Below are 13,197 nucleotides of genomic sequence, written 5' to 3'. Positions count from 1 at the left end.
TTCTATTAGAAATGAAAAGTAAGTAAACATGTGGGTGTGATCCCTAGTCATGCAATAGTTGGTACCCTTGCTGATCAAGAGGTTTATTTTCTAAGTGAGCATGCTTTATAACATAAAGAAAATGAGAACAGTTACAGGAAAGAAGACTGACTTGGTATTTTTCCATGACAATACATTTTCCCCTCATAGTTGGCTCATTTTTTAAAATATGAAAGACCTTAAAAGTTTTATTTCTTTGGAATGTTATAAATACATGGTTGTGTCTTGACTGCATTGGGAAAAAACTTACTCTGAGATAGAAATAATGCATTTTTCACTTTTAGACTGAAAAAGCACCTTTTTTTTTATGACAGGTAATATATTATGAAGCAGTACACTACATTGGTAACACATATACCTTCTCTGGTGCCATTATTTACCAACACATCTGAAGCCCGTGTTGTATCATTAGGACTGTCGATTCTTTTTCCACAATCTGAATGTGGTATTTTCTTTTTGGAAATTTTATAAGCATTTATTTGAGCCAGACAGAGGACATTGTCAGGAAGCAAGATTGCAAATGCTCCTTTTGGGGGGGGACAGAAAACACAGGCTAGCCGTAATACTTGAAAGAAGAAAAATAATGAAAATATCAAAACCCAAATAAGATGAAGTCTTATTTCTTTTAGTACTCTACAGCTCATGAGTATGATCACAGCTAAAGGAGAACGATTCATAGGTGTCTTACTGCTATATTTTGGTTTTGGTCTTTATTGTAAATATATAGTCCCTTTTAACCCAAACATGACTATTCTTCCTTTCTCAGGGCCAATACCATCCCCCCATTTATCCTTTTATTCTTAATATACCAGAGGGTCTTTTGTTGTTTCCTCTTCTAAAATGCAATTCTGTTCCATAGATAGCATGAGAAACAGTTAGGTGAAGTAATAAATATATTTACCTTATTAGTAAAGGAGAAATGTAATTGTGCTGATTTAAGCAACAGCTTTCTTTACAAACTTTTCCTGAGGTCAGAATGAAGGACAAAAGATGTGTATTCTTATTCTAGGCTCCCTACCAGTCATCTTAACCAAGTAACTCTGCTTTTGGTGAGGAGAGGGAAAGAAGAGGGCTTAGATTGCAGAGCTCAGATCAGGGTAATGAGAGCCTAAGAATGTCACATACTAAGCAACTTGAGTCTGGTCTCCTTCCTGAAAAGATGGTCAGCCTCCAATATATTTCTTTCTTGAAATACAGGTACTCAAACTTGTTCACATATACTGTCTCAAAGCCTTGATTATTGCTTGATTAAAAAATACCATAGACCCTAAGAAGGGACTTCATTTATGATGAAGTTGTCTTCTACCAAAGTCAGCATATAGAACCTACTTTCTTTATATAATTGTCTTTCTAAAACAGTTTGCAGCAAAAGGTAGAAAGATGCCTTGAAGATGGAATTCGCCTTCCTATGTTAGATGCAAAACAGCTTCAGAATGAAAATGATAACCTCAGAGAACAAAATGAGAATGCTAGTAAGGTCAGTACATACCTTTGATAATAAACATGAAATATATACTATGTGGACATAGATATATATGTGTCTAGATATATAATTTATAGTTATTTGATTTATATTTTTGCTAAATTTAATAGCTGATAGAATTTTTAGTTTGAGTGTTTTTATTTGGAAAGAAACTAGCAATTTAATTAAATTTAAATAAAAGCCAAATTCAGGAAATTATATTACTTCTTAGCAAAAACAAAAGGATATATTTTTCCTTCCTAAATTATTCAAAGTCTGTTTCAAAGTTTTTTTTATAAATCACATTAGAGAAAATTTTTATCAAGAAGTAAAGGAAAACTTTTGCAGCTTTACATATGTGGCTATTTAAAGGATACTTGGTATGACTACTTCTATTAAATCACACCCTGATTTTTGAAAAGTAAACGTATAATTTCCTGTGATTTTCTTTGTTTTCTTGAAATACCGATACTTTTCAAAAGCAATGGGAAAAATTTGATTCAGACTGATATGTTTCCTGTGTTTTAGATAATAGACAGCCAACAAGATGAGATTGACAGAATGATTTTAGAAATTCAGGTAAGAAATGTTTTGTGCTTATTTTAATTTAGCTATTTGCCAATTTACTCCTAATGGTTATACAACCTAAAAAGTATTAAAGCATATATGTATTTGTATGAAAAGATTAATAGCACTTGAGATGGCGTTGCAAGTTCTTTAGTGTTAACCTGTCAGTTTTTTGGAACAGAAATGCTATGCAGTAAATCAGTTCTTCAAAAAATTGTGAAGATTGTCTAGTCCTTACTTGTCCTCTTTTTAATTGGCTGTAGTCTGTCTCTACTACTAAGAACACATTTAGTTAAGGTCATCATGATCTAATAAAGACAATGCACTACTTTTATTTATTTTACTTATTACTATAATCATATTTATTAGATAGAAATAAATTTCACAAAACCCTTAGGATTTTCATTTTCTTTCCAAAATGATCTTTGTGGAATTAGTTTATATAGTGAATAGAAACAAGGTGTTGTCCTCATTTCTGTCTGCTCGCTCACCTGCCAGTGGGAAGTCTGACATGGATTATTTTTAGTCCACTGTGACTGCAGAGCCTTCTCCTTCCTAATAATTCTATATATTATTCTTTCTGTATTATCAAAGTATAAGATTTTGTTTACATATTTGTGTCTTTACCCCTTAGTTTCTTGAGGTAGATTATCTATCTACATATCCAGAGTTTACAGAGTATCTGACCCAAAGTTTGTGGATTAAATGGATTTTGTATTCTTTTATTGATTTGCCATATTTACAGAGCACCTTCCTATGTGCCAGGCAGCCAGTTCCTGGCCATTTGTTGAGGTGAGACAGAAAAACAGAAATACAATATCAAGTAGTGATAATACGAGGCATTAAAAAAAAGAGGGCAGTGACTGTTACATTAGATACAGTGGTCATGAATTTTTACCTGAGGAAATAATATTTAAACAGAGATCTGAATGAATGTAACCAGGGGAAAAGCCTCCCAGGCAAAGAAAACAGTCAGAGCCGTGAAGGTGCCCAGGCCACTGCAGGATTGGCAGGAAGGCTGCTGTTGGGAATGCAGTGACCGAGAAGCAGAGTGGTAAGAGGTGACAGTATAAAGCGGCCTGGGCCACATAACAGAGAGGCAGAAAATTTTTTAAAAAAATATATTTTATTGATTTCAGAGAGAGGAAGGGAGAGGGGGAGAGAGAGAAACATCAATGATGAGAGAGTCGTTGATGCAGCTGCCTCCTGCACGCCCCCCGCTGGGGATGGAGCCGACTGGGAGTCGGACCTCGGTCGCGTGGATCCTCCGTCAACTGCTGAGCCATTCCGGCTGGGCAGGGCATAGCATTCTTTGTATTTTATTCTAAGTATGGTGGAAAGCCATTGGACAAATTTTACTGAATAAATATTTTTACACCTCCTAATTCTATTATTACTTCTTTAAAATGGGAGTAAAAAAAGAAAAGGTAAATGGTTTGTGTGTCAGAATTATAGACAGCCTCTTTTGATTGTCCTTTGGCCATACTGAATAATTTATCAATTTAATCAAATACCAGCCCCCGTTCGACAAGTGTGTGGTCCTGCTTGATTGATTCTCGGAGGTTATGCTCTTTTGTTTGTATTTCTGCAACTTCAGTTCTGTAAGCCACTTGAATCACAAGATAGTTAGGTTTCCTCAGCCATTATTATTTGATTTATGGACCATAATGAAAAGAATTTCTATGTTACTTGGTAACATTTTCTGAGAAGTAAATGTAATAAAAGTTATCTCAGTCCAAATTAAGGACAGTCAGCATTGTCCTTTGGCTTTGAAATTTTAGTGGATAAGACTTATAAGATTTTCTTTATTTATCACATGCTTTCTCTCACATTATGGATGTTCAGGATATATTTGTATTAGTTAAAATGTGCATTTTCCCCATTTGTTGAGACATTAATAGAATTTAATCTTACACATTAACCAAGTCTTCCAGTCACATTTAGATATGTCATGACCACATGTAAATAGATACGTAGTTTTTAATTACATGCCCTTCTATTATCTTAAAATGCTTCAGTAAACATTCTTTTATTTCTTCAAACTAATTTGAGAATGCAAATCAAATTAATGAGATATATTTATCGCCAAATATTTGGGCCCAGACAATACAATATATTCATTAATTCTGTCATCTTGTGAAGCAGTGGCTCTCTCTCTATTTTTTATCTTAGCCTTTTTGGCCAGCTAGATCTGTAGATCTAGTATGTAGTTTGTTCACAGAGACAGACAGCAAATGTTGATAGCTGGCCAACTTAGTTATATTCATCAAGATGTTATTTGGACAGAAAATTCTAGATGGAGACAAATATGCCTCAGATAATGAGATTTTTCACTTTAATGTTACTTATTTAAACTTGTTATTTTTTGATCCCTTCACAGTTGAAAAAGCTGGTTTTTGTTATTTGGTGATTTGTAATGAATATAAAATGTGTTCTCTGTAAAAACCTGAAAGTATTGCCTCTTCTGAAAAAATGAGTACTAATTATTTCTCTAGCACTGAAAACCACAGAGAGAATCCTAAAGAGAACACTTAGGGTTGAAAAAGTATTCTTATTGCTTTGTATTACAGTTAATGGGATATTATCAAGTTGATACACATAATAGAGCAGTTCCCTTCAAGTACTAATTCTTTCAAGCTTCCTCGTTTTTTCTCGTTTGCTTACATGAAGAATGGCCAGCCTTACACCTACGTAGATTATGATGTCTGTTCATATGCTGTAGCTGTTTTTATAATTTCTTCTGATTTGCATAGCTAAAATAACACAAAATACTTTATAATTTAGGATAGTGGAGAGCTTCCCAACCATTTTCTAACATGTGTTGTACATTTTTGCTCTTAGTATAGTGTTAACTTTATTTAAAACTAAATGCTAAGATTTCACTGCCATTACAGTTTGCATGTCCTTTGTTCCTCCATAGCACTGGGAAGTTGTTCTATTTTAGGATAGTAGTTGAGTAGACAAAGCAAACTCAGTATTAGTAGAATTTCATGTTTTACTGCTTTCTTTTCACTGCAGACTATTGAGGAGACCAAGTTTACTAAGCTTATTTGGCTGATTTAGAGTATTACATTGCCTTAAGTACAAGCAGGTTATTCTTACAGTTTAACTTTTATGACAAGAGAGAAATAAAATCCTTTGCCCTGTTCATTTTATGTCCAATTTATAGGAGATAAAAATAAGGTAGTTACAGAGTGAAAATGCTATATTTAAAATACACCATTAGTGGTTTACCACCTTGCACCAGAAGTCAAATAAATATTTATCTGCTTTAAGTCGGTGGCAAGTTGATTTCATCACAGTTTTGAAAGTGGTATTTATTGTTGAATATAGAGAAAGCAATACTTCATGTAAAAGTATATGCTGATTTTGAAATTGAGTGCTATAAAAATACATAAAGATTTATCTATTATTTTGTTCAGCTGTCAAAATTATATTGTTAACTAGCATGAAAATCTTGTTTACTCATTGATCCTTTAGAAAGATTGCCTTTCTTTGCATCCATGAAACCAGCATGGCTAACCTGGCTTCTCCTGTAGTTTTCTTCTCAATGTACAATATAAAAAGATATTTTGTAGTAAATGTTTCCCATCATTTCCATAAATGTGGCTGCAGTCAAAAAGTGAATGAGTTCTTTACTAGGCATTACCTTCCTTCCCGTTTGTTCCTCAAGAGTGCATTTCGCCCGGCCGGGCGTGGCTCAGCGGTTGAGCGTGGACCTAGGATCCAGGCGATCAGGGTTCGATTCCCGGTCAGGGCACATGCCCGGGTTGCGGGCTGCAGCCGACCAATGACTCTCTCATCACTGATGTTTCTCTCTCTCTCCCTCTCCTTTCCTCTCTCTGAAATCAATAAAGATATATTTAAAAAAAAAAAAAAAGTGCATTTCCCCTGCATAAGCCTGTCTCCAGTGAGCTGTTAGCCATTGTAGTCTTTGGCAGAGGCAATACAGAGGGGAAGGAGGGTGGGCAGCAGCTCTGAATCGTGGCTTGCCTCTCGAGTGTGGAGCCCTTGCCCCAGAAGCCGGAGCAAGGGCGGTCAGGGTCCCAGTATTCTCAGTGGTTCTGCACGGAAATAATGTAAAGCCCCTGTCCCATGAGGGAGCCTGGGCAGAAGGCGAGGGCTCCGTCTTCGGCTGGAACTTAAGTGCAGGTGGCTGAGGGCAGGGTAAGGGATGCCGTTGTCCTGCCTCTCCTGGGCACGCAGCTCTTCAGTGGGGAACTAGGGAGAGATGGAGCCCTGTGCTATTGGCTGCCCTAGCCTGGAGTAGAATTTCCATCTCACTGAGCTCTGAGAGTGGAGAGAATACTGACATGGGCTCTCGCTGAAAGCAGAACTCTCAGGTGGATTGTTTTTAGAGTTATGTGTGGTAGCAGAATGATAGTTAAGGAAGGAATTTTAGTTTGTACACATATGACTGCTTATGACTCATGGGATTTGTTTGCAGACACCTAGATATTGTCTGCATACCCACTGCATACTTTTTACAATATAGTACAAGGTTGGAAATTCTGATGAATTTGGAGCCTGGAAAGCTTGAATATCTTACCCATGATTGCACATCATAAGCTGTGGACCCAGAATCTAGTTTTATTTGACTCCAAAATTTTATGTTGTTACCATTAATTCTACTTTCTCCGTCTTTTTTCTCCCTCTGTTAACTTTGTTTTGTTTGTTTGTTTATTATTGAGGTATAATTGACATGTGATATATTAATTTTAGGTGTACAATGTAATGACTTTATCTTTTTATATATTGCAAAATGATTACCACAATAAGTCTAGTTTACAACCATCACCACAGTTAGTTTTTTGTGTGTAATGAGAACTTTTAAGATATACTCTTAGCAGTTTTCAGATATGAAACGCAGTATTAATTATAGTCACCATGCTGTACATTACCTCTCCAGGGCTTACTTTATAACCGGAAGTTTATACCTCTTACCCATTGAACCACCCTACCCCCTGCCTTGGCAACCATAAAGCTGTTTTCTATTACCAATGATACTAAATGTTTCTCACTTAGTGTAATGCCCTCAAGTTCTACCCATGTTGTTGCAAATAGTGAGATTTCCCTTTTTATGGCTGAGAAATGTTCCATTGTATGTATACCACATTTTCTTCATTCATCCATCAGTGGACACTTAGGTTGCTTCCAGGTCTTGGCTATTAGAAACACTGCTGCAGCGAACATGAGGTACATATACCGTTTGGGCATTGTGGCAAGTTTTCTTTGGTATGTAACTGAAAATCCGGCTTATAAGCTGAAATGACCCACCCATGTACTCCTAAAATATCCTGTATGCTGCTTTGGCATACTCAAGGTTTTCTCACAACAGTATTGTGTCTGGATAATTTGTGATTTTATAATGGGGTGGAGAGATTAGTCCGTGAAAGCCCCTGATAGGCCTTTGCCCTGAATTCAGCATCATGTTCACTTGGGATACTAGACACTGAGAAGGGTAGTTAGCTGTGTTTCAAAGGATAGAAAGCAGGAGTGGTCTTATGATCTTACCATCTCGTATCTTATTAATCATAAGAAAGTTGTAAAAAAAAAAAGGTATAGATTTGCTAATATACTCCCAATATGTAAACAAAATTCAATTAATAAAATAACTATAATATGGCATTAAACAGCAATTTTAGTTTTAACATATTTTATCCATATTAAAAACTTTCTAGGAAAAGATGGTATTTATTTTCTTATTGTAGTCATCTGCTCTAGAGGTAATATGGGTTGATTGCAACGTGAACGCTTCACCTTCCAAGGGGCTGGGAAGGATGATAGATGGAAAGCATTCAGAGTCAGTGCTCTTTGTTACCTACTGGGTTGCATTTTGCTTTCAGTTTTAACGTGCTTTACTTTACACTTCTCTTTTTTCTAGTCTATGCAAGTAAAACTTTCTGAAGAAAAACTGACCACTCAGAAGATGATGGAAGAGCTGGAAAAGAAAGAAAGAAACCTACAGAGATTAACAAAAACATTGCTTGATGTGAGTAGAAGAAATTCAAGTGACTTTCAAAGGATGATTCAGCACCTATTTAAGTTAAAGCAAATGCTTATCTTGTACATATTCTAAAAACATTTTTAAATTGAAGACTTGATTTTGATATGCCAGTTAATTAAATCTATTAGGTTTTTAGTAAAATTATAATAAAAAGACAGACTTATGTATGTCTTAGAATACAATTTCACAGACATTTTCAAAGTCAAATGTTAGATAGAGATTAGCTGCAGTGCCACTGAATAAGGCATAAATGGAAGGTACCCTTGAAATTCCTTAAGGAAAATGCAGTGTTGACACTGCCATTGGAACAAATTACACTTTCTTCATTTAATTATGAGATGAGATACTTGGCTTGTATTTAAGGGCATGTTATCAAAACAATACTTATTTTAGTTTTATAACTGTCATCGTGACATTTGCCACTTAGATACTTCAGAATGCATCTCCAAAAATTAAGGACATTTTCTTATGTAGCCGTATCATCAGTCACATCCGATAAGAGTAACGTGTCTTGATATTCAGTAATACCCAGTCTATAGTAAACATTTTCCACTTCTTCGCAAATGTTTTTTATAATGACTTGAAACCAGCATTCAGTAAAACCCATGAGTTGCATTTCATTTTGTCTTAGAAACTTAAGGTCCCCTTCTCTCATGTTAGTGACTTGTTGACAAAACTGGGCCTGTTTTCTTGTAAGTTAGAAGTTAGAGCTAAAGATAGCATTAGATTCAGATCAAACAATGTTTGACCTGAACACTTTGTAGGTGTTGTTCACATCATCAAATTATATATGTTTGGTATTCCACTATAAGGGAAACCAGTACTCATTTCATTGGGTCAGCGTGGTGGCCAGCTGATTTTTTCCATTGTAATGTTAGAGCCTCTGCCGATAGCAGGTAATCTCTGGGATGATACTTAGGCGACTGTGTGAATGTGTAGTTTGCCAGCACCCTTTCCCTTGTTGGTTTTAGTACCCACTAATGATCATTGCCTGAATCATTAGATGATTAAAGAATGGTATTTTTTCTAATTACATCATTTCACGTTTACTAGCTGGCACTCATCTATTTTAAAAAAATCTTTTCCTTATCACCACAGGCTATTTGGTTATTCCAAAATACAATCCCTGTTGGAAAGCTAATTAAACTTACCTTCCCTGAGCCCTTTTCAGAATGAAGAGTAGATGAGGGCAATTCGAGGGTAACTTTCTCAGAGTGTAGTAAATCATGAGTTCATATTGATACTTCCAATTCAAATTTAACAATTTACAATTGTTTGGGGTATTTTCCCTTCTTTGATTTTTGTTGTATTTTTCTCTTACACTGAAAATTTTGGTTCCTATTAATATAATAACATATATACTTTTTTCTCAATATACAAAAAATGGTTTCAAAGTAATGATATCCTGTTGCTACTAATATAAAACTACAGGATGAGGTGTAAAGTTTCTTTGTAGTTCTTTTTGTTTTTAGGATAAATCTTGTTATAGAAAAATACATATACAACCAAGAAGCTCATTATGTGAGAGCATGAGAGAGTCCTAGAAACTAAGACTGGATTTGTTTCCTCCAGAGGGCATCAGTCAGATTGCACAGAGGAACCATTCCACAATTTAAATTATTTTCCTTTTTTTCCCCACTACTCTGTATGTAGTTAAATTTGGTTAATGTGTATATAATATTCCACTATTTGTTTATAGACTTGGGGGGAAATGTTAACCTGTTTGGCTTCTGAGTACCTTTCCCCTGTCCTAACCCAGATTTTCATTTTCTTTACCCATTGCAGAACCAAAGACAGACAGAAGACACATGCTGTGTGTTGGATCAGGGCCAGGAAGCAGACCAGCCCAGGCAGCAGACGGTTCTTCCCAAACGACCACTATTTGATCTGAGTGTGATTGACCAGCTGTTCAAGGAAATGTCCTATTGTTTGTTTGACTTGAAGGCACTGTGCAGTATTCTTAATCAGCGTGCTCAGGGCAAGGAGCCTAATCTTTCCTTATTACTGGGAATCAGATGTAAGTGGCGGATGACTTGTCCTTCCAGCATTGCTGAACAGTTAGAAACCTGTCTTTATGAATTAGGAACTTCTGACTGTGTTTTCCCTATTTGTTTTGAATCTCTTTTCCTACATAGATTTAGAAATCTCTGCAGTCAGTCAGTGGGTCGTGAATACTTGTTACTTCATTGCTAGAACTCACTTCATTACCTTGCAGCAGTGTGCATGGTCGTAGTTTGTAGGGAGTCGCACCCGCCTGTGTGGATGAGCTGTGCGGAACCTGTTACTGTGATGGCGTGACAAGTGTGAGTTCCTGGTTACTCTCCTAAAAATAATACTATTTGCTTTCATGTGCTAATCATTCAAGTAGTGACCCAGCCATCTGTCCACTGGCCAAATATTGGAGAAAAAATACTCATTTTCCTGTGTAGTGTATGTTCTCTGGTGGTTTTCAGGGCCTACAGATCTGTCGCTTTTGTCATGCATGCCTGCTGGCTTTGTCCCTTTCAGTGTAACACTCACCCGTTTTCCCTCAGCTCTGCCTTCCTCCACACGTGGTTGTGAGAGCTGCCACAGGAACGTCCCACTGTCTTCCCTTCTGTGCTGCTGCTGCAGGAACACTCATCTCTGCTGGGGGTTCTCAGCTATAATATGACACGTTGGCCTCTTTTCAGTGCAGAAGAAATGGGCTTCGGTTAGGAGAGGGAATGAGTAAGAGCCTAAGATGTGTGCACCAACGTGCTGTACCGAGTGACTGCCTAAGAATGTAGTAAATACAGACCTAGAGAGGGGACTAGTCCCCCCCCCCCCCAGTTTTATCAAAATGATTCCACCATCTTGTGTCATAATAGTTATTCTGTCAAACCAAATACGTAATACTCTTGATCAAAGTGTGTCACTTGTTAAATGAAACATGTAACTGTGCTTAGAGATGTCAGCAGAACTTTCCCCTTCACTTCATAGATGTGTGTTCACATACATGAAAAAAAACTTTAGAGTTTAAATATATTCACTCAGTACATATTCATTAAATGCCTTCTATAGTCCAGGCATTATCTATAATGCAGATAATTTGAACACAGCTCTTGCTCCCCCATTAACCACATTCTTAGGGCATTGTGATAAGTAGAATTCAGATGTGAACAGGGGACAGTGAGAGCTCAAGGGAAAGCATCTAAATCTACCTGGTAAGGGCTGCAAAGGCTCCATGGAGTACCTGGTGGTGGCTTGAATCTTAGAGGAGGAGTTTGCCAGGTGACTGTGGAGTGGTTTAGTTAGCAATGATCTCTTGGAAAAAGAAGCAAAAGTTCACTCTCAAAAGATTCATTTCTTCACCTTTTCAGAGATGGTCACTCTTTCAGTTACTCTGTACCCCACATTTGCACACTCCTACGTAGCATTTATTAGCTTTTTCAGTATTAGGATGAGAGAGCTGTCTTAATATGAATAAAATCGAGATTTAAGAACCTTGCCACATTCACCTCCCAATGACTACTCCTTCCAGTCTTTAAAATTTAACCCCAGGATTCTTACCTTACAGTTCAGCATTGTGAAAATTCAGCCGGCCAGCTAACTTGTCAAAAACCAGTGGATTCTTTTGAACCCTCATCTCATCACTCCATGGACTATTTGTTGACACTGTTCACCCATTCTCCTTAGGCTCTCTGCCACCATGGTTTTCATGACCTCACTCTCTAGGTTCTGCTGCTCCCTTTGTGACTGCGCCGTGCCAGTCTTCTATGGGATTCTCTGCCACTTAAATACCAGCGTCCCCCAGCAGCTCTGTGTTGTTGGTTTTTTGCTTCTCTGTTTCCTCTGAGCAGTTGTACTGTGTCCCGTTGTGTTCTGTTACCGCTGTGCCTTTGGTCCACACAGACTTCGATCGCTTACTCTGCCAAGGGGGTGCCTGCTGCGCCCGATTATGCCGGCCTCTGAGAACCAGCTGTTCCGTGGCAGCCCAGAGCAGGGCCTGCTCCCCTGTCCCCCGCAACCCTGCTCTTCCTCTGGGCGGGCGCCGCCCCGGTTTGGCGGCGCATCCTGTCCCAGCCCCCGGCCCCATCATTCCTGTCGGTGCCCCCCTGCTTGAACATTTGTTCCTACCACAGCATCTTCACTGCACTGTCGCCTTGAGGCCGCTGCCCCCCGACTGGCCTGTCAGCCGCACTGCCTCCCCCAGCCCGTGTCGCCTTGCTGCCGAGCGCTCCGTTGGCGCCCTGTGCACACTGTGGCTCTGATTTCCTCGCGCTTGCACTGCCCTGGAGGACACGGGCAGCTCACGCCCGGCTCTCCAGCCTTGTTTCTTCGCACTCTCCTCATAATTTGTGCTCTGCCACTTTAGAGCTGGTTACTGATTTTCTTGAAGTTTTTCAGATTCTATCAGACTGTTTAGTTTTCTGCGTCTGTACTGTTGCTTCGTCTGCTTCCGTGGTCCATCAGTGAACCTGTCCCCTCCAGTTTGGCCTGGTGGTTCTGGTCCTTACGCCTCTGTGGCCTGTGTGTAGCAGTAGGTCATCAACAATACCTGACTGGGCTTACTCATGAAAGTGTATGTAAATTATTAAGAAAAAGCCACTAGCTCTGGCCGCATGGCTCGGCTGGTTGGAGCATCAACCCATACGCCTAAAGGCTGCAGGTTTGATTCCCAGTCAGGGCACAAAACTAGGTTGAGGGTTCTGTCCCTAATCGGGGTGCATACAGGAGGCAACTGATCAGTGTTTCTCTCTCTCACATCCATGTTTCTTTTCTCTCTCTCTCTCTCTCCCCCTCTCCCTTCCTCCCGCCCCTTCCCTTTCTCTCTCTCCCCCTCCCTTCCTCCCTCCCCCCTCCTTCCCTTTCTCTCTCTCCCCCTCTCCCTTCCTCCCGCCCCTTCCCTTTCTCTCTCTTCTCCTCCCTTCCTCCCTCCCCCCTCCTTCCCTTTCTCTCTCTCCCCCTCTTCCTTCCTCCCTCCCCCCCTCCTTCCCTTTCTCTCTCTCCCCCTCTTCCTTCCTCCCTCCCCCCTCCTTCCCTTTCTCTGTCTCCCCCTCTTCCTTCCTCCCTCCCCCCTCCTTCCCTTTCTCTCTTTCTCCCTCCCTCTCCCTCCCTCCCTCTCTACCTCCCTCCCTACCTCCCTACCTCCCCCCTCCTT

The 13,197-nt window shown here is 39.0% G+C and overlaps 1 protein-coding gene across 3 annotated transcripts in view; it reads left to right on the top strand.

The window, feature by feature from the left end:
* Positions 1-13,197, top strand: part of CEP85L (centrosomal protein 85L) — a 96,053-nt gene that overhangs the window by 78,183 nt on the left and 4,673 nt on the right. The window contains exons 9-12 of one of the 3 annotated variants that reach the window (XR_015714579.1): positions 1,399-1,516; positions 2,030-2,080; positions 7,953-8,060; positions 9,861-10,378. Coding sequence is in view for 2 of the 3 variants with exons in the window: in XM_087817581.1 (XP_087673707.1) it covers positions 1,399-1,516; positions 2,030-2,080; positions 7,953-8,060; positions 9,861-10,268 (685 nt within the window). In the remaining variant the exon portion in view is untranslated. Of the gene's footprint in view, positions 1-1,398; positions 1,517-2,029; positions 2,081-7,952; positions 8,061-9,860; positions 12,097-13,197 lie in introns of those variants that run through there. The other 2 variants (XM_087817582.1, XM_087817581.1) reach the window with 2 other exon arrangements.

Source organism: Miniopterus natalensis, chromosome 5 (assembly GCF_054644295.1).
Source record: "Miniopterus natalensis isolate mMinNat1 chromosome 5, mMinNat1.hap1, whole genome shotgun sequence".
NCBI lineage: Eukaryota > Metazoa > Chordata > Mammalia > Chiroptera > Miniopteridae > Miniopterus > Miniopterus natalensis.
This window is presented reverse-complemented; position numbering and strand designations above follow the sequence as displayed.